The sequence below is a fragment of the Streptopelia decaocto genome, assembly GCF_964273445.1.
Source record: "Streptopelia decaocto genome assembly, chromosome: 2".
Taxonomy (NCBI): Eukaryota; Metazoa; Chordata; class Aves; order Columbiformes; family Columbidae; genus Streptopelia; species Streptopelia decaocto.
The window spans coordinates 116879377-116901373 of NC_138655.1; the positions used below are offsets into that span (position 1 = coordinate 116879377).

Consider the following 21997-nt stretch of genomic DNA (forward strand, 5'->3'; position numbering starts at 1 on the left):
AAGCCAAGCTAACTGAAAAGTTCGCATTTCTTATAGTCTTTAATGATGTTCGGTGACATGAAATTGTTGCCATGGAAACTAGTTTAACAAAGGTGTTATATGTGCAATTTCCAAGGTTCAGACAAGGCTCCTGCCTCTACCAGTGGAGTTTGTTAGAGGAGGGGATGACTTTTCAGTGTCTTCATGGGTCAAACAACAGCTATCTGAAAATCTGTAGGCCAGTAATTTGATGTTTGCCTGACTTCACTCAGATAGGACACTCATTGTTCCCGGTGCCTTCCTTTTTAACTAATCAGTAGAAATATCATATACTGTTAGCTGAAGACTCTTCAGTAAATGCTAGAACTGAATATAGCATGAAACTGGACCTACCAAATCAATTCCTTTCTATTGCTTTGCTGTAGGCTGTTGTTTTAGAACAGAAATTATATTATTTGGACATTCAAGATGGAGTTCACTGCTTTTCTTAGATGCTGAGAAAACAGAACATTTGGCATCTTTAGAGGTTTGATGATGAACTTACTCTGATTGTCAAAAGACATATTTCCATGGAGCATGCTTCTGAATTCTGTCCAGAGTTTATAGCAGGCAATTTATGCTTCATAGAATACTAAATTCCTGTTAAACTCTATTCCTATTCCAGTTTTCTTTGAATTCTATTACAGTAAATCACATGAAGAGAGAGAGAGGAGGCCTTTGACAGTCAAGACTGAGAGATTTGCTCGGGTGCTCCAACATCAGCCGTGGCTACAAGGCAGGAACTGTGGCAAGACCACCTGTTGGACCAAGGTGAGCGCAGCCCTGCAGGAAGCCTACAGAGGCAGAGGTCTGCCAAATGTCAGCTGTGTAGGTAAGTTATGCCCAAGGATGCACTGTCTCAAGAAGCCATCCTGCTGAAGAGACCCCTAATGACACAAATTTGAAAGTCTGGAAAAGAAGACCTACAAGTAGAAATAGAAGGATATGTGATTGTTTAGTCAAAGAAGAGAGCATGGAGGAGTGAGGCAGGAAGGGTCTTCAAATTCTTCAGGGGTAGCTATAAGCAGGATGGGACTATTTGTTTGGGTAGGGCGGGTGTGAGAATGACAAGGAATAATGTGTTTAAATTACACATGGCAAAATTCAGATTTGCCTCTAGGGGTGAGATTCATCTAAGCAAATGTAGATATCTATCATGTAAATACCCCATCTGGGCTTCATACGTAACAGTAGAAATAAATAGTCCCTCACAGAGCATACATCCTCTCATCCTAAAATAGACAACTAAAATAGTGCCTTCACAACACCTCATGCTTTTCATCCAAAGCAATGCGAACCTGAGTGCAAACCCAGTGCTTCCAAAACAGTTCCTGCTCTCTCAGCCCTAAACGTTCCAGTTTCCGAATCCACCGTGCGTGCAGGACAAGGTGCCAGGGGCTGCTAACCCCGCTTATCCTGGTTTGCCAAGATGAGGAGCAGACGCAGGACCAGGCTGAGCTGCTGCAAACCATTAGCCCTGTGACCACAAGCCCATATTTAGCAGCTGTAGCACACCACTGAAAGCACTAATGGCCATGTTAGAAAGACTGCACATTTATGCAGAATATAAATGTCCCTGTTTCCCTCTGTCACATGCTGGGAATTGGCTCTGGGACATGGCTCCTATAATTCCTTTCCAGAGGATGAGGGAAAGAAAGTAAGGGAGAACATCACCTTGGTTAAAGACCAGTTTTCTCTTGCAGTCCAAGCTGACTGTGTGGCACAAATGTCTGTGTGGCAACACAGTTTTGGAGATATGGAAAATTAGGGTGTGATGACCAGGTTTTATATAATCGAAGTGAAATTACAGCTTAGGTTGTCAGAGGGTAATAAATTCAATGACTGCATCACTCAACATAATACCTTCCCTTCACCATACTCAGTTCTGTGCTAGAGACGCTCCTTTTCTTTTTCATGTAATTCTTTATTCCAATATTACCCATTCAAAAGGCCAGCAGCAAAATTTTCTTCCTTGAAGTGTGCTGACATAAACACACACACATACAGATGCGTATATGCTCCTTGTGTCTTTGATGATGCCTGTAAGAAAAATGCAAGGATACTGCTAAGGGCTAATGGCAAACAGGAATAAGGGTGCACATTGGTACATTATTATTGTCTTTAAAAAGAAAAGCAAATTGCAACAGCTGTACCATGAGGAAAGAAAAAAATCTCTCCAGCTAGAGCAAATGGAAATGACTGCGCTGTGCCCATTTCTCTTCTAAACCACAGAACTCAGAAGGGCTAAAGGTTGTTTTTAATGATTTCTTGATGAAGTGTAATGAAGGATACTTTTACTGCCCAGAAAGTCCAATCCCACAGCACATTTTGCTTACAGAAACTCTCTGAACATTGAGCCATGGATAAGCCACCCTGCCTTTGAGACTCTGGCAAGCTTCTGTATATTTTATCAGATACAATAAATAAATACCAACTAAAGGAGCAGAGAGACAGGCAGAGTCAGTACACAGAAATCAGGTCAGCACACTGGTACTTGTAAAACACGGTAAACATATGTTACACCACCAGCACAGGCATTAAATCAATACATGAGAAGATGAGATGATATCGGGAGGCAAGCACCTATAGATACCTTCTAGTTTAATTGTATTTCTGCACCTCTGTGAGCTGTTAGAGGTGAGTAACCTATAGATACCTTCTAGTTTAATTGTATTTCTGCACCTCTGTGAGCTGTTAGAGGTGAGTAACTATGCCAGCGTAAAGGCTTAATGATGACTTAGTGTAGCGCTTCTGTAACACTTTCCATCTTCAGAATGCCACCCGTCTGAGACGTGTAGGTAAATATTAACCCTGCTCTACAGTTAACTTGTTTATAAGCTGTCAGCAGGCAGGTTATGCTGGCGGGCTGCAGAGACTAATTTATAGCTCAGCCATGAGGAGTCACTTGGTTTGTTTGCACCTCAGAGTAATCTCATACTATCACTAGTTCTTCAGCCTGTGGATGGAGATTTCCTTGTGGGCCAGGTCCTGCGGTGGGAGGATAACAGAAGTCTGGATGCAGGAGCCCCACCAACCTCCTCTCCTCTGGATTTCATAGCCAGCCCCCGGCTGCTTAGGTCCAGTCTACTGGAACAGTTTGTCCCCCAGCTTCTTAGCAATTGCTAGGGACAGCCAGGGACACTTCATTTTACCTTTGGAAGAGCATTCCCTTGCCAGAGGAAAAACGGTCTTGACCTCATATTCCCAAGTGTAAATCTCTATAAACTATGTTGAAACCACTGGAGCTGCAGCATTAGGGCTAGAGTGGTTACAAGGGAGTGAATTGCTTATTATTTATTGATCATGCAGAGGATCTGATTCTTGCTGGGTTACAGAGAGTCAACCAGAGAAGAAAGGATGTTTTATTAAGGAAATAAATGTTTGGTGTGGACTGTTCTAGAGGCTAGGAGGCTGCATAACAAGTTACTTATGGCCACTTTTAATCTCTTCCCTGGTAGCCTAATAGCACTGTAACACACTTACACATCTATCATTTCCTAACTCACTATAACCAGTTAAAAAGCAGGTCTTAAAGGCAGATAGGTGATATTTCTGGACACTGGCTTATTGGCATAATACTTCTTACTGTCTTGGAAATGGGACGGCACTGGTGGCCCTGGGTAGGTGTGCAAGCTCTGTGGAGTGGATGGCACCCAGCACAGCTACATGGGCAGCCAAGGGGAAAGCAGTTGGCGGAGAATGGCAGGACCCAGCTCTACTCCCAGTAGGGAAAGAGCCAGCACTGTGCTTTGGTTTGCAGGGCTAAAGCAGACACATACTGAGGTCATAAAACTGATTTGGGTAAGTCTTATTTAGCCTGTATGTACTGAGATGTTAATGGCGCTTTACAGCACTGTGCATTAATGAGATGGCCAGTGAATGCACTTTCTCATTCCCTTTCTGCTATTTAACTTGACAGTGAGTCACTTCTGCTCATTGCACAGGCCAATATTTGATAGCATCATTAGACAGTGTGATTACATCATAAATCACACTGCTGTTAAGGCAAATCCCCAATTCCATAGAACAAACATAGATGTGCTTGTGAAGACACCTGTATGTCTGTGAGACTCTATCTTCCCTGACAGTACAGGTTATATTCAGTCCCATTCTTCTCCGATGTACTTTACCCTAAGAGAAATCATGCAATTAGTTGCAGTAGCAGCCTAACTTTTTGTCTGCTCCTTTTAACTTTGTGAATTACTTACATCCAAAATGAGTCGCTATGACGAGTCATGATGAGGTTGAGAAAAGCTATCTGCACTAAAAGAACAAGTCCTCCTGTCTGAAAAACTTACTTGTGCCCTGAGAGTCAGATTAGGGGCACAGTACAGCCAGGAAGCCAGTCTTTACTAAAAGTTAGCAAAGGATGTAGTCAGAGATCAAGCCAGATTAGGTGAAGTGGTCAGGAACAGAGAAGCAGGTCGAAGCTGAGGGGTTCAGAGGCAGGAGCAGCACACAGAGCTGAAAAGCGGGAGACCAAACCAACAACCAGGAGGAAGAATCTCGAGCATAATGGCAGCCCAAAGTTAGGCTAGGCAAAGTCAGCACAGGCCAGCAACCCTTCAACGACAGTTCAACTGCTGGTAACTGACTGTAGCTTGACTGTCTAGCACCCACAGAATGGGCTCAGAAAGTCCTCAACATTTTGACTGCTCAGAAGTCTTTGGAGGAGCGGTGATCCAGTCAGAGACTTCCAGCAAAGCAGCGCAGCAGTTCGTGCCTCTTATGTTGCACTGTGGTCAGCTGGAAGGGTGTAGTAGAGCTTAAAACTCAGTGGGGTTCCTGTGAGCAAGCATGGTGATGCCTCATGCTCAATATGCTGCTGGGCCACGGCCTTAGTTGTTGACTTGTGCCTGAAGCACGTTACAGTGGGTTTGCTGAAGTTGGTACAAAGAGGTACTCACGCTAGCATTTGCAAAGTCTGTAGTAAAGTTGTACACTGCCTACACCTTCTCATGGTCGTGATCAATTCTGTGTGAATCATTACCATTTAAATATGACATAGTTCACCACAGAGGCCTAGTTTTCATTAATACTGCCTCCAATTATTATTCAAATACATGCTTTTAGTATCCATCTCATACATTTTTACATTAATTTTGTTCTTTTCTTAATATGCAGAATGTAATCCGATTACAACTTTGACCTTTAAGACAAGGCATAGCTTGTTTTTCAAATGCCATTATCTGTATAATGTACACATAAGCATAACCTTATTAGAGACGATTTCTGTTTATTAATGACACGAAGCATAAATCTATGCACAGAGACTATAAGCAAATGCACTGCTGAATTCAAAAAACAGTCATGTTAGCACTAAGCACTCAGACCTTTGGGCACAAGCAAAGCTCATGCAGCAGCACTACAACCACAACCAAGTTGCAGCATTGGCCAGCAATGGATTCCTCTGTGAGAACAGCAGAAGTAGTTGGCTTATCTTGCCTTCATCTTCCAACTGGGGCTTGGAGAAAAGAAAACTCAGGATACGCAATGAAATCAACGACAGCAATATACTGTTATTTAAAACCATCATGCACAGAGTATCCTGATAGGTAGGCCAGTGAGAAGAGGAAATTTTAACAGTCTGAACACTCCTCTATTTTACTTACAACACATTTTAAAATGCTAATTAAATAGCTTATGTAGCGGTTGGGCTTGTTTTGCTCTGGATCACACTTTTTCACTTGATTCTTTAATCCAAATAGATTGATCTCCAGCCTACAGAAATGCCTGTTTAGCCCAACTTAAGGTATAATCAGATATTAAATGGGTTAATTTTGTATTTGTCAGTGGGGTTCTCATGTAATATTTAAGCTGATTTCAGATTTTAGCAGTTTAGTGAGGAGCTGAACATTCAAGTTCTGTTGATTTCATGGAACCCAGGGCAAAAGTCTTTCAAAAAAAGGTTTAAACTATTGGTAAGTCACAACTCGCACCATTTTGCGTATTTGAGTATTTTAACTTCTTTGTTTCTCATTAATCCTAGAAGTGAGATCATAGTTCCAGCCTTCAACATATATACTGAGCATTGTGCCAGTATTTAGAATTAAATCATGACTATACAACATAGCATTCAGGCTCAAAAGCAATGTTTGTTTTTCCATTTGTGCTTAAGTTTGAGTATCTCCCTGCCTTCTTCTTTTTAAATTCCTCTCCATGGGCTGTAAGTTCATTTTCAACACTATTAGCTGTAATTGATGATACAGGAGTATCGAGACCCATCTAAGCATCTAGGTTGTGGTGAGGTCTAGAGGCCAAATGGCCAATGGGGAAAAATAACTTAGAGAAGGAAGTGTGAAATCTTGAAAATGCAAGAAGCCTGGAGTACTGGCACAGGCAATGTCAGCAGAAATGACCTTCAGCCATGACATTTGGAACCCATTTGCAAAGCACCTTAAGGTGCAAACAACTGCAGAAAATCTTATTCGACTGAAACGCTTTAAAAAAAATCTGTCTGCCACAAGTAGCTAACAAACTGAAGACTTTGTTTTAGTGATTAATATTTGTTAAACACCTGAGGCACTTCCTGGGCAGCTGCCTTCAAGAGTGAAGAAGAACAAAAGCCACGAAAGCATGACTGAGCACATGGAAACTGGAGTCAGTCAGAGCAGCTGTAAGTGCCTCTTTAGACCAGCCTAAACACATGCTGATTTTGCCACTTTTTCTGAAGCAGTGCTCACACCAACAGCACAATGTGGTGACTCTCACCAAGCAGCCACAAGAGGAAAGCAACTTCTCCAATTTGCCCCAGCTATTTGCTCCATGGGGACTTGCCCACGACTCATGGACACGTGCCCACGGCTGCAGGGTTCTGCCTCGAAAGTGGCTCAGAGGTTACCTTGCAGTGGCAATGTCACTGCTGCCCTCGGCCTGCCCTCTCTCAAAGGTTTAACCCTCCTCCCCACCATCACAGAATCACAGAATGTTAGGGACTGGAAGGGACCTCAAAAGATCATCTAGTCCTATCCCCCTGCCAGAGCAGGAACACCTGGATGAGGTTACACAGGAATGTGTCCAGGAGGGATTTGAATGTCACCAGAGAAGGAGACTCCACAACCTCCCTGGGTAGCCTGTTCCAGTGCTCTGTCACCCTCACTGAGAAGAAGTTTCTTCTCAAATTTAAGTGGAATCTTTTGTGTTCCAGTTTGAACCCATTACCCCTGTCCTACCGTTGGTTGTCACCGAGAAGAGCCTGGCTCCATCCTCGTGACACTCACCCTTTATATATTTGTAAACATTAATGAGGTCACCCCTCAGTCTCCTCTTCTCCAAGGTAAAGAGACCCAGCTCCCTCAGCCTTTCCTCATAAGGGAGATGCTCCACTCCTTTCATCACCTTTGTTGCCCTGCGCTGGACTCTTTTCAGCAGTTCCCTGTCCTTCTGGAACGGAAGGGCCCAGAACTGGACACAATATTCCAGATGTGGTCTCACCAGGGCATAGTAGAGGGGAAGGAGAACCTCTCTGGACCTACTAACCACCCCCCTAACCATGGAGAAGCCTCAGCTGTTTCAGCACAGTATGGTTCACTGGTATGTTCTTCAGTGCTCTGGGTAAATATGTGGTACTTACGCAAGCCTGTGTTAATGTGTGGCACTTTCCATCAGAAGTGCTCTTCATGCGCTCTATTCTTTCAGCATATACAGTATATATATTTGCTATACTGCCTCTGAAGTAGCTCAAATCCCTACATTTCAGCTCTCTGAAGTAATTAAAAATCCTACAGTAATATAGAAACTTACAGCCCCTGACACATTTCTTTATTAAATTCATCAAATTCTGACAGCTGCCAAAGCTTAAATTAAAAACACAGAAGCTGATACATCCTCCTTTCATGGAATCATAGACTCATATAATCATTTAGGTTGGAAAAGACCCTTAAAATCATCAAGTCCAACCACAAACCATCTTTATGTTTTGTCCAGACTCTGACTGCTCAGTGCTTTGAATTGATGAATAAAGATCAATTTCTTAAAATCATTGCAGGGAACAGTGGTTTCATTCTTTTCCAAAGTCATGCTCCACACTTTACAGCAAGCAGTGCAAGAAAACCTGCAGCACTCTCTGTTCCTGTGCAAAGTCCGAGGCTAAAAGGATTAGTATTGCCCATAGCAAGTTTTTTGCCGAATTGCTCACATATTACATTGCTTCCTAAATAACCACAGCTATAAACATGCTGAGCAAAACCAGAGAGTTCAGCAGGTGTAGGAAATAAAGGCAAGAAAACAAAGATGGTCGCAGGGAAAGAACACTTTGGACCTTATAAATGCTAATATTCAAAACAGGCTTATCACAAGATAAAGTATGCTTGTATCATTAAGGAACTCAGAGTAGTAGTTTGAAAATACTTTATGTGCATTGTCATGAGTAATTGGTTTTACTGTGAATGTGGGATTGGAAGATATTAGGAAGTAGCTAAGCGTAACTATTATTTGCTAAGTAATAGCAGACAATATATGCTGGGGAACTTGTTGTGAAAGCTTTCTATTGCTACAGTCAACCTGTAGCCTTGACACTGAGGATTTAGATACTTTAAATATGTTAGAGAAATGTATTAACTCTTTGATGTTTTCCAGTTTATGAGTTCTCTTAATATTGTTGTTAGAAGGATTTAACCAGGATTTTAAGCAGTTTTTTTGTCAGATGTCATTAATTTTTACATTCATCATTGTAGCTTTCTCGCTATCTTTTTACGTATATCAGAAGATAGCAATAGAGACAACTTGGTAGCTATGAAGATATTAAAGATAGTGGGGTTATCATCTGAATCACACATAATTTGATGAAATTAATTGGGAAAATTTTGAAAAATGATCCTGTTCTTGTCACTATGGTAAAAGATTTTCCAGTCATACTTGCAGCGAGGCTGTTCTCACGGCAATCAGCAGAAGTTACATGCACAGAAAACAGTTCTTGGTTTTGTTATTGAAGAATTGGATCATTCAGTGTCTTTGCTTCAGGAGGTTTGTTTTTCTCACATGGGTAAAGCCACTGATTTCTGCTTCACTGTGCCCTGCACATGTAGGAAAACAGACTAGCCAATGTTGTTTTCTTTCTGTATTTTGTGTGTGGGAGGAGAGTAAATCTCCCTGACCCATTCCACCCACAACACTTCAGTTAGCATTGGGCAGCACCATTATCAATCTCACCAGATGAAATCCGATAACTCGGAGTTGTCACAGGCATGATGCTTTCCAGATGTAAGAGGGAAATAACAGTTGTTTTTCTCTGTCTTAATCCAGCATGCACTGGTGCCTCATAAGTGTTATGATGGCAATCTCATAGGGAGAGAATATAAGTCTCCATTTCAGAACTGGATATAAGTGAGTGGCATTTTGGAGGATGAGTTTTGTAATGGGCAACCCACTCTCACACCAGGGTAGCTAGAGCAAAGCCTATGGAATCACATTTTATATGTATGGGAAAGGGGTGTTCCCAAGGCAGTATCTACAGCAATTCCTAGGCAAACTCTGAAAAAAAATTAATAAAGCAAACTAAAAAGGCCTTCAAAACTCAGTATACATTAAAGACATCATTACATGGCTCATATAGTGCACAGACACTCCTGAATAGCTCAGTTAAAGATCTTTCCTGCTCAAAATGGCTTTCAGGCTAAAGCCTCATTCCTTTCCTGAATTGTGCATGTGGTTTCCCTTAGCTGCCCCACACGAAGCTATGAAGAAGTCATAGCTGTGGAGGGCTCCTCTGGCACAGACTGGTGTCAACTGAGGTCTGCTGGCAGTGATCCTCTCCAGAAACTTACCAGTACAGCTGTATTAATTTTCTTGAGAAAATGCTGCTTGCATGGGCCTGCTGTAATTTTATTCCCACCATAATTGTGCTTCCAGGACAGAGGGAAAGGTGATATATGGCTGGGGTAGAGGACAGAGGCATAAGGACTCTGTCTTCATGGCCCTAGTCCCTGAATGATCCTACAATTAGATATGGGGCTTGGGGCACCATGGAAAACCCTCGCCTTGGGGAAGAGGTGTTGCATGGTCGCATTGCACACACTGTGATGTAAACATCATACCTCAAAACTGGGTTTCTTTGGGTTAAGAAAATGATATGACCCTGTATTGTTAAGTGCTTTATCTGTCCTGGAAGAAATGAAAAAAATCTCGAAAATTCATGCTAAGTATTGCCTGGAGAAAGTAGTTTCCAGTTTCCATTTAGGAGCAAGTACATTGCTGGCATAATTAGGCACAGCTCACATTCCCCAGGGAAAATGTGATGAAACATGCAGTGCAAGAAAAAAAATTAAATAGCCCCATGATTAAATCTCCACTAGCTACCTCCACATCATTTTTTTTTCATATATTCACCTCCTAGAAAGTAATTCTTACACTTTGGGGGATTGTTTCATATACTTTTGGATTAATGAGAAACTCTTCCAGTAACATTCATCACTTAGTAATGATTTGAATGATTTGTTTTTAATATATCAGCTCACAGCAGCACCTTTCAATGGGAAAAGCATTTCCAGAGTACAGCTATTGCCTAGCTAAATTGTGGACAAAATCATGCAGAATACGTTAATTTAACAACATAAGGCTTGAACCATGCCCTTAAGTGTGAAAAAGAACAGATAAGGAATAACATCATGTTCAGGTTTTGCATTTTTATTGTGCATTGCATGTTTAAAACACCATATGGGATTTAGCTCATTAATCCTTTCACTACCAGTACAAGAAAAGTAAATATTTCCTCCACAGCCAGATATGTTGTTTTCTGAAGGCTTGAGCACTCACAGACTCCAGTGTGAGCTGCACCTATATATATCATCTTATAGAAGTACAGCTGCAATGAGTTGGCCTGGCCATTCAACCAACTGTATCCTGGGCTGCATCCAAACAGAGGTAACCAGCAGATTAAGGGAGGTGATTCTGCCCTTCTGCTCCACTTTTGTTCCTACCTGGAGTCCTGCGTCCAGCTCTGGGGCCCCCAACATAAAAAGCACATGGACCTGTTGGAGCAAGTCCAGAGGAGTCCACCAAGATAATGAGAGTGCTGGAGCACCCCTCCTATGAAGACAGGCTGAGAGAGTTGGGGTTTCTCAGCCTGAAGAAGAGAAGGCTCCAGGAAGACATTAAAGCAGCCTTACAGTACCTGAAGGGAACCTACAAGAAAGCTGGAGACGGACTTTCTCCAAGGGTAGGTAGTGACAGGACCAGGGGTAAATGCTTTAAACTGACAGAAGGTAGATTTATATTAGATACAAGGAAGAAATTCTTCACCATAAGGGTGGTGAGGCACTGGAACAGGATGCCCAGAGAAGCTGTGGGTGCCCCATCCCTGGAAGTGGCCAGGTTGGATGGGGCTTTGAGTAACCTGATCTAGTGGAAGGTGTCCCTGCCCATGGCTGGGGACTTGGAACTAGATGATCTTTAAGGTCTTTAAGGTCCCTTCCAATCCAAACCACTCCATGACTCTATGATTCTATACTAGTGAAACCAGAATGCTACTAGACCAGCGCTTGAAAAATCTGCCAGGGCCCTCTGTCTGTACTTTTCCATGTACCACTATCCAGCCAAGGGTCTTAAAATTCTGCAGAATCCAAGGTTTAATTGAAATGTAATGCTTTTGACTCTGTAGTTGCATACCTAAACTGAGCGTAACTTTAAACACTAATACATTCCTAAGTGAGATCACTGCTTCTCTGGCTGTGCAGAGCTTTGCCAAGGTGTGAGAAACCTACCTTCAGTTAGGGCAGAAGGCAGTGTGAGATGTGTCCTGACTTTGCAATCAAGGATACGTGTGAAAAGTGGCATGTGAGGGCTCCCATGATTCATGAGATAGGGTTTTGGGCAGGTGCATGAGTAGAGGGTTATTCAGAGAAAGGACTTTAAGGAATTAAGGTGGAAGGAAGCTCTTCAAGTGCATCCAGCTCTTATTTACCAGAAGACGACACAATAACTTAGGGCCCCGGCTCAGGGTCTAGGGCAGGAGTGTGGAAGAAGTCTTGTTACCACAGGACTGGTGGGAGACACAACTTTGCACTTGGTTTTTGCCTTCAGCATTAGGTTTCCTGTTCATCTTTGTCTTGTAGGTGTCACACACCAAAGCCATGAGAGGTACAGTCTGAATGGGTGTGGAGCAGAGCAGAAAAACAGAAGAAACTTGATAGCAGTTTCCTGGGGTACATTTTTATAGCTTGATAATAATAGACATACTTGTGAGAAAGGCAGGTGAGAAATCTGAAGACAGAAAATGTCAAGATAAAAACATGCGGTAGAAGAGAGAAGAGGGAGGTAGTAAGAAAGAAAGAAAAAGTCTTTAGAATGATTAATTTCAATGACAGAAGACAAATGGATTGAAACTTTGGAGGCAATGAAGATAGGGACCAAAAGGGAAGATTATGTAGGTAATCTTTAAAATATATAAGTGAGAAAGTGTTGGTAATATGGATCAGAATGCTATAAAGAGCATACTAGCACGTAGTCTCATCAACAGCAGTGGCCCAGCCTAAGAACTGCAGTCACACCAGCATAACTTCCGTTCAGGTGAAAAGCTTTAATATAGTTCTGATGAACATTCTTGTGCTGGACAATGAGAAACATGTATTTGACATGGATCAAAGCAAGATATGATGGAAGAACCATATTCATTCCAAAAAACCCCAACTTTTAGCGTGGTTTCCTTATAAGCTCAGAGAAAATCTGAAGCAAAACTAGGGTAGATAGCATATGCAAGAGATAGCCTTGCCATTTTGCTGTTTGGTTTCCGGCAATATGTAGTGATTTATTTCCTCGTTTTATTTATGGTATGGTGGTTTCACTCTTATTTTTTCTTGAGCCTCCCATTTCCTCCCCGGCTCTGATTCTCTTTTGCCATTACTTTTGCTGTTTGGGGGAAAAACTGCAAGCAATTATTCAAGCAAAGCACTGAAAATTTTGGTTGAATATGAAGTATGGAATCGAGTTCCTAATTCATCTTACATCAGTTTTCCTTATTCTCTAGGATCTTAATCGCCATCTTTTCCTAGTTGATATTTCACAACTTCTTTGCAGAACATGCTGGAATATTTACTCTTTTTTAATGCTTTTTCTATGTCTTTTTGTTTCTTTTATTCCCCCATGCTCTTCTCTGTATCTCTGTTTTAACCACTCCATGTTGCTTAGCAACACCCAGAATGACACCAACAAGGTAAGGTACCACTGCTTCTAGCAAGTCTCACCTTACAAGGAACAAAAATATAATTTAACTTCATACTGCCAGTGAATTCACTTCCTCAGAATGGCATTGATCTCAAATTCATGTCTCATTAATCAGATGTTTTTCTACAAAAGCTAAGAACAAGGCAAACACACAGTGTTTTACAGGATATTTGGATCTTCCAGTTTGCTCTGACATTGTTAACCTGTTGAGATAGAAAGAAAACTAAAGAGACAAGTGTTCCAATCCTGACTTCCCAAACATGCAGATCCAGGGACTCCTTTGTCATAGAAAACATCGAACTGCTACACTCGGTTATGAATCCGAACTTCCTAAAAGCTGGAAGGTGTTTGGATTGTGAGACTTAGTCTGGCCACAAACCTAATTAAACACCGTCCAGACATTTCCAGTAAACTTTAATATCTCAAATTTTATACCAAATTTATACTGCTTTTTCCCTTGGCATAGTAGAATAGTAGAAACAAATAGTAGAATAGAAAGAAAACAAATGAAGCTACTTTTTTTTTTTTAATTTATAATTGTTTTAAACAACCTTTTTTAACCAGAACTATCATGAAGGAGGGACAAGAAATATAGTTCCTTACCAGTCACAAGCTGTGATCAATTCAAAATCACAGAAAAGAACACAGTCCTTAGAATACAGTTACGCATGATGCAAAAAATAGGACCAAAAAAGGGGGTTTTTCCTACGAAATCACTTTTGCAAGGCAAAACACCCATATGCTCTTCTAATCTTCATTGAAATGTTCTGCTTTTGAAGAGGAAATAGAAATTGATGGTTTTGTTTAAAAATCTGCTTGTAAAATCAGTTACTAGTCAAAGAAATCTTTTGTGTTTTGAAATCTGTATGCATTTGGGGATTTGGTATTTACTCGTCTTCCAAAAGTCATTAAAAATGTTTTTTGAAAAATCAAAGTTTTTTCCTGAAATATGTTGGGGGGGCTGGAAAAAGGCATTTATTCAGTAAAATTCCTTTGAAATGCCACTGTCACTCTAGCTTCAGAAAGAAGCTGATTTCCAAACCAGCAAGCCCCTACACTGGACTGAGAAATCCTGGCTTTGGATTTATAAACTATGTGCTTAAAAACAGAGAGGAACAAGAATGCAATACCTACTTTTGTATCTAGATATATATCTTTAAAATAGATTATTTGATCTTTAGTCATAAAAAAATCTTAATTAACTTAACTATTTAATTTCACTGGGCTTTTGTTCAGCCCCTGGGATCACGTAATGCCAGCCCTGGAGACACTTTTATTCAGCAAGCGGAGATCACGATGAATAATACTTACTCAGACAAGTAAGGCTTTTAATTACATTCTTTTTTAGGGCCTGGTTCAGTAGCCCTTACTCATGTTGAGTAATATTTACTGCACAAATAGTACTGCTATTGCAGTCATATTAATCATCAAAAAGCACTGGTAAACTAAGCACTGAATAAGTAACATTCATCCAAGTGTGGCAATTTTGCCCCAAATATCCACGTAGCTCCTGACATACAAAACTGATCTTAATTACTGATAACCTATTGAACAACAGCATACTTACATAATATAGAATTATTATTATACTGGATGGACTATTTTTTTATATTTTTATTGTAGGAATCAATGTGGCACCAAGTAACAGCGAAACTGTGTCCATACTAAACCTACATATTTATCCATATACTTCTGCTTCTAATATATCTATGAACCATAACTAAGCAAATAGTGAGGGGGAGAGATTCAATTCTGAGGTCTGAATATACAGCAAAAAACGTACCAGTCTAACACTAGCACACAAGAATTTACCTCTGTTTCTAGGTATCCCTTGCTTTCCAACAAACACATGTACATAAATAAAGTCAGGGTGACTTACCAAGAAACCTTATCCAACAAATAGTGAAGGAAAACCAGTATTACTTGTTCAGTGTTTTTTCTCACCATCCTTTTTCTCCCCTTTTTTTTGACTTTCTGTTGTACACAGTAAGTCCTCATGTATATTAACAGATATATGTATATATGTGCATATATATGCGCTCCCTGAGTACATGAAGGATTATATATGGTGACTAATCCCGCTCTTGTGCTGACCCTGCTACCAACTGGTTTTAAAAATAAATCCAAATGAATAAAAATGGCTCGGAATAATCCCCAGTAAAGAGACAATACATCACCAGTGAAAAAGAAAATAAATACACATTTTGGTGTCTCAAACTGAAATCTGAAACTAGCTGGTGTGGAGATGTATCATTTTATATTGCTCCGGGCTTGACTCCTCTGGGTTTAATTCAGATTAACTTCCCATGTACGCAGGCAAAAGTTGTGTGTGCCTTTTGTTACTCAAAATTATGGGCTGCTTAGAGCCATTGTAGCAGCCACAGCTATGGGAGCAGGGTTATTGATGTTAGATATAATAGTGATGGGAGAAAGCTCAGGATCTGCAGAACGCATTTCTATCATGACACTCTGGACTATGAAAGTTAAGTCACTTCACTGTGAACTCGGGCACAAGGATGCAGCTCTCCAAAATAGCTGTGTACATCAAAGTTTACACCTCTCTTCTTCACAGGAGAAATCCTGCTGCCACCTCACCGAAACCCAAAGGTTCAGGGAGGTAGATCCAGGCTAAAGCCTGTATATCGGGTAACCTCTGTGCCCCCCACTGTGCCTTGAAGTTCTCTTTAGGCACTGAAACATGGACTGCCTTCTCTCTACAAAGGGAATATGGGTACCCTGATGGTTGCTGTGATCTAAGGAAACATCTTCTCTAACTGGGAATGCGCTTTGCATTTTGTATCAAAATGTACTCCCTGAAAATACTGCAGGTTTTTGTATTCTGGACAAGATTTGCCTCTCGTTTTTTTGTTGTTGTTTGTTTGTTTGAGGGGTTTTTTGTTTGGTTAATTGGGGTTTTTTTGTTTGGTTTTGGTTTTAATGTCATCCCCGTGTTTCAAACATTTCACATTTTAGCAGACTTTTAATAGCAGCTCCACTTACAAGCCTATTTATAGAAGAACTATAAGCAAATCCCTCCCTTCTATCACACTTTTAAAGTGAAGCATCAAAATATTCTGAGTGTTACCTGTTGCCTGTTCACAAGGTTTGTATTCAAGCTGATACTGGCAGAAGTTCGAAGACATACCCCAAAACCATTTTGTACCAGCTTTACTGTTCTCGGTAGGTGTCTGTAAGAACTGCAAATAAAAAATCTTTAATAACTGAGGCTGCCTATTTCAGAGAATAATGCCATCATCTTGCTTATGTTAATGCAAGTCAAGAAAATAACAACAGCACATCACTGGTGAAACTAGGATAAGCAAAAAAGAGATTCTGACCTTGAGTTCAAGCACAGGCTCCCTGGATCACAGTGAGTGCTATGGACCATACACACCACAAAGCCAGCAAAACTTCCAACAAAAGTTGTTGACTCCCTGCCTAAATGTGTCTCATGCAAAAGAAAAAACTCTCTGCCTAAATGCATCCTCATTTAAAAGAATAAGTTATTTCTTGGCATGGCAACTCTTTTGAGGTTTATTCCATATGTAGAGCACTTCTCTTTCAGGAGGGTGTTAACATAAGCTGCATGTTCTCCTGTTAGTCTTGCCTTTTGGTATGAAGAGGCTTCTCTGTCACACGGGGCATTATAGGCAAATAAACCATCTCTAGCATGTCGCATGTCTGTGCAGAAAAGAATTTGCATAAGGTGGAAATGACACCATGTCTTTCACATCAAGGAAAGAAAAGCTGGGCTCTGTAAACTACACCTATGGGGAATGGTACCTTTCAGATCAACAAGTCAAATGAACATTTCTCACAGTGACTGGATCCCCTAATTTCCAAAAACAACACTACTGCAATGTTTAATGGAGTGACATGCTCACTAAGATCGGTAAGAGAAACAGTGGGTGTATCAACAGGAGAAACAGTGGGTGTAGAGGTAGTCCAGTAACAGGAAACATTTTGAAATCTTGATTAATTTCTGCTGTTTGTCAATCTTTTTCTCTCTGCATTTTTTTTTTCCAGATAGCACACACATAGAGCACGCGTTTGTCTTATTTTGTTCTCAATTAAAAAAATAGGAATCCTAAGAATTTAATCCCTCCAGACTTTTCATCCAGTCATTTCCACTGAACTACAGGGAAGAAAGCAATATTATAAATACACTGAATTAACCCTGAGTGAGTTCATGAGTTCCTAACAAACTAAATACATCGATGTCGACAAAGGAATGAGAATTCCTATTGCAAATCTTTCTCACTTCACTCACATTTTGGTTTTAGAAACTTCAGCTGATTACTTGTGTCTAAGGCAAATAAAACAAGTTAATACAAGGCTAAACAGTTCAACTACACAACAAATTATATTTCCAGCCATGCAACTGTCTGCTCAAACAAGAAAGAAGAAACCTTGCAAATCTTTCTTCTTGGCATGCTTGCACAGTGGCAGCTGTAATCTAGTCCTGGACCAAAAGCTCCTGCTTTCTCTCCACCCCATGAGTTTTCTGAGAGCAACCCTGCAGAATGGTGGATGAAAAATAGGGGCGATACTACGAAGCTTTCAAAAAATATACTGCATCTGAATTGTTTTTGAGGAGTGCACTTTGTGGAAATCAGAGTCTCGCCCCCGGGCTCCTTTTAACCCATCTGAACAAGTGAGTCTCATCTTCCCAGGACCAAAACCACACAACCTCAAACCAAGGAGAAAGACATAATCTGTGGAGCTGGGCTGAGTAAATCGCCTTGGAGGATCAATGCCACAGACACGTTCCCCATCCCACACCACCCTGATGTAGATCAACAGTACGCATAGGGCAAACGCCATTCAGAAAGAGTTTGGAACTCCCCTTTTTCGACCACCAACCCCAACGTCACCTCATGGGCAAAGAGTTGCTTTGCAGCTGGTTTGCAGATGGGGAAATCAGCCGAACCCCCCATTCCACCCTGGCGAAAACAGACTGACAAAAGGCTACGGTGGCTCCAGAAAGAAAACCTCTGTATTAAAAGCCAAATAACGCAGAGCTACAATAATAAATACACACTATCTCAACTGGGAAATACAGTGAAAAAGCTTTGTTAAAGTTCAGCTTCATCAATAACTATATATATATATAAATATATATATACTGCTTCAGTTCTCAATCCTGCCAAAGAGACTTCTGTAAATAAAGAAAGAACCCACTCAAACTGTATTTCATATACAAAAAAGCTACTCCGACTACAACAAATGCAGTTGAATGGGAGGGTCTTTTTTATTTCCTGCGTTGGGTTTTTTTTCTTTTTCTTTTTTTTTTTTTCTACGAAAAGGTTCGTTTAAAACGGGTATTAAAGATATAAAACGAGCACACAGGATTCGGTCCCCTCCGGCGGCGGGGTGAGTGGCGCGGCGGGGCTGCTCCCCTCAGGGCGGGACGGACCCTGAGGCGGCCCCGGGACCCTGAGGCGACGCCGGGACCCCGAGGCAGCCCCCGGGCCCCACGGCACCCCGGGCCGGCGGCCTCCCTCCGCGCACCTGGGACACGCTTTAAACAAGAACAAGACGGCAGAGTTTGGCCCGGCGGGAGGCGGCGGCCGCCCCGCGTCCCTCCGCACCGCACGACGAAAAGAAGCGGGGGAAGGAGTCACCGGGAGAGGCTACTTGGCGGCGGCGGCGGTGGTGCCGGCGGCGGTGCTGCGGCGCTGCTCCATGCCGTTGGGCAGGAAGCCGGCGATGATGGGCACCGGCCAGATGAGGGCGGCCACGCTCCACACGATGATGACCAGAGTCATGAAACAAGCCACCAAGGTAGACTCGATGGGCTTGCGGTTCATCCGCCAACCCGGCTCTCCCTTCAGCTCCTCCAGGCTGAAATCCAGGCAGCAGAAATTCAGCGGCTCCCCTTGCAGCCAATACTGGCCGGGCTCCGCCGCCGGCGGGTAGGAGAGCGAGGAGGAGGCCCCGGCGGCGGCAGCGGGGGCTTGGGGAGCGGCGCCCCGCAGGCGCCCGACCCGTCTCCCCCGCACCCAGCTGCAGCCCACGCAGAGGCGCAAGTCCTGCTGGGCGCCGCCGGCCGCCAGCCCCAGGTGCTCGATGAGGAGCGGTGGCCCCACGCGGTGGAAGGCGGCAGAGAAGAAGGCCCGCCCGTGGCTGTTGGTGGAGAAGAGCAGGAGGTCGCACTGGATGCCCAGCGGGCGGCTCCAGCGCACCAGCAGCGAGCTCAGCATCTGCCGCTGCACGCTGATATTGCAGTGCGGGTCCTCGGCGGGCTGCGGCTGTCCCTGCGGCTGGGGACGCTGCTGTTGCTGCTGTTGCTGCTGCTGCTGCCCGGAGGAGGTGGGAGCGGAGGGGAAAGGCTCTTGGCTAGGGGCAGCCGGCGTGCCCGGGCTGGTGGTGCCACTTTCCTCCTTGCTTGCTGCCCCATCGAGGTCCATCTCGACGCTGGCCAAGGTGCGAGAGGAGGAGTTGACAGGGGGCAAGAAGAGCTCTTGCTCCTGCTCCTCCTGCCCGCTCGCAGCCGCCGAGGGGCTCCAGCCCTGGCAGGGCGGCAGGCAGGCGGCCAGCAATGCCGGGAGTAGCAGCGGCAGCATGGCATTGACTTAGAGCCGGACAGGAGGGAGAGGAGGAACGGGAGGCTGCATGGCGCAGCCGGCTGCCATCTGGGAAGGGAGGCACACTGCTCCCGCCGAGAGAGCGAGAGAAAGGGAAGGAGGGTGGGGGCAGGCGAAGGGGGTGGGAGCGGGGCTGGGGCTGCCGCGGCGGCGAGGCGAACAAGCTGGGAGCCTCGGTGACGGCAGCGGCTCCCCCATTCCCCGCCTCCTCCGCCCCCGGCCCGGCCCGGCAGCGCCCCAGCGGGAGGAGCAGTGCGACCGGCCGGCCCCGCCGCCGCGCCCTGAGGGGCCGGCCCGGCGCCCCCGCCCCGCGGCCGGGCAGCTGCCCTCCCCGGGCAGCCAGTGCCTCCCTGCCCTGGAGCATCCTCTCTCCTCAGACAGAGACCGCTCTCCCGTGCCGACACGGCGCCGGTTCCGGCCACCCCGTCCTCCCCCGTGGGGGAGAGCTGAGACCCCCTCAGCTCCGCTGCCGTCCCCGCCGCAGGGGCGAGAGGTTCCCCGCCACCTGGGGAAGGGAGCGGCGCGTAGCGCCCTGGGACGCGGGACCGCTGGGTCCCTCCCGTCCCGCATCTCCCGGCCGAGAGGGCATCTGTGGGCGGCCGCGGGGGCTGCCGTGGCCATCGCCTCTCTCCGTCTTCGGGGGACAGGAGCGAGGGAAAGAGGCTGGTTCCTCCGGGAACCGGCTGCGCAGACTTTCATCTCGACCTCGTAGGAAGGGCAAGGGACGAGGGAGTGGGGGACGCGGAGGAAAGGGAGTTTGAACTGACAGAGTGCACCGGCTGGGCTCTTCCAGCGGTGCTCTGCAAGTCCGGGCTCAGCCCCGGGGGCTGCTCCCGCAGCCTGGCCGGGACTGGGGTGCGGGGCATCCACAAACAGGCGCACTCGGTCCCTGTAGCAATAATTTCAACGAAGAAGTTTATTACAAGGAGCACAAAGCTACCAAGTGTGGTAGCTGTGAGACTTCGTTGTGTTTTTCAAGAAGCTGCTTTTGAAGCATGATAGTTTGTAATCAAGCTAGATAGCACAGCTTGTGTCACGACCCAGTGCTGGCTATTGTGTTACTCTTGACACAGGTTGAGGCTCGCTGTGTTGCAGTTTGACACTTGGAGCCTTGGGGTGTACAGAACTGGATGACACAGATGATGAACATTATTTAGCCTTTACCTTGGGCAGAGGGTGGAATAGAGTTACATTTTCCTGGCAAGCATCCAGAACTGGGATTCTTATTTGCCTTTACAGCCCTTTTTTTTGACAAATACAGATGCAAAAGGGAGGCACGAATACAAAACCTAGAGAAAATCTATGTAAACGATAGAGCTGAACTCCGTATGGTGCTCCTTTGAGGATGGCATTGGTCCCATGTCAGACATGGTCCCACGTCAAAGCAACACATGGACACATTCTCACTCGGAGAACGAGTTACTGTAATATCACTCTCAAGTCTTTCAGATGAGTGAGGGTAGTGAATGAGGGTAGAGAGTAAATTTTAGATTTGCTATAACTGAACATGAATGAAGGTAGTGAATCAGTTTTCTTTCAAAACCCTTGCCTAAATATATCATGACAAAACTCAGAGTTGCTTGCCTTCTATTCAAAAGAGACCTAAGCACCAAAACGGATTTGTGTTTGATCCCTCATTAGCCCAAAGGGTATTGTCTACCAGATCTCTCTAGTTTGGCTACGTTTTTAGTTTGGTTTGTGACAGAGAAAAATGCCCGATAAAGTGTTCAAAGCAAGCTGTCTGGTTCCAGTTGTGGAGTTTTGCTCAGATGTTACAATACATTTAATACAATTTTCAGTGCTATTTCAATGTCTCTTATTTAAGAGCTCTCTGATACTTTTTATTGTCCCTTGAATGTGTTTCCTGACGTCCTTTGTCATATCCGCAGTCCCCTACATTTCTGTGGCTGTAAATTTTTCTATTGCAGTGTGTCTCTAGACTCAAAACCAGACTAAGAGAAGGCTAGTGCACAGCAAATACTGCCAAAACTGTGGGTCCACTCATGTACACCAATTACATTGCATTGGGATTTTGGCACAAAGGACTGGAAATGAAACTAAGCTTCGTAAATAGGGTTTAGTTCCTGAATGCTGTTGCCGTATGTGGGTGGCAAATGTTCTCAGGCAGAGCTTCAGTTCTTTTGGTCTCAACTCCCAGCACCTAGCTGAATGCAGTCAGGGGTATTTGCAAAGAAGTTTGGGGAGGGAGGATTGAGCTAAGTTCCTTTTCCTGT

General features: G+C 43.9%; 1 protein-coding gene across 1 annotated transcript; it reads right to left on the reverse strand.

The window, feature by feature from the left end:
* Positions 1–18670: 18670 nt before the first annotated feature.
* On the reverse strand, positions 18671–19849 carry TMEM158 (transmembrane protein 158). Its single transcript, XM_082045190.1, has one exon. The coding sequence runs from the start codon at positions 19740–19742 to the stop codon at positions 18810–18812; it is 933 nt and encodes a 310-aa protein (XP_081901316.1). The 5' UTR covers positions 19743–19849; the 3' UTR covers positions 18671–18809.
* Positions 19850–21997: the final 2148 nt, after the last annotated feature.

Coding starts and splice junctions, on each gene's coding strand:
- TMEM158 (XM_082045190.1), bottom strand. CDS start 19,742: ATGCTGCCGCTGCTACTCCCGGCATTGCTGGCCGCCTGCCTGCCGCCC.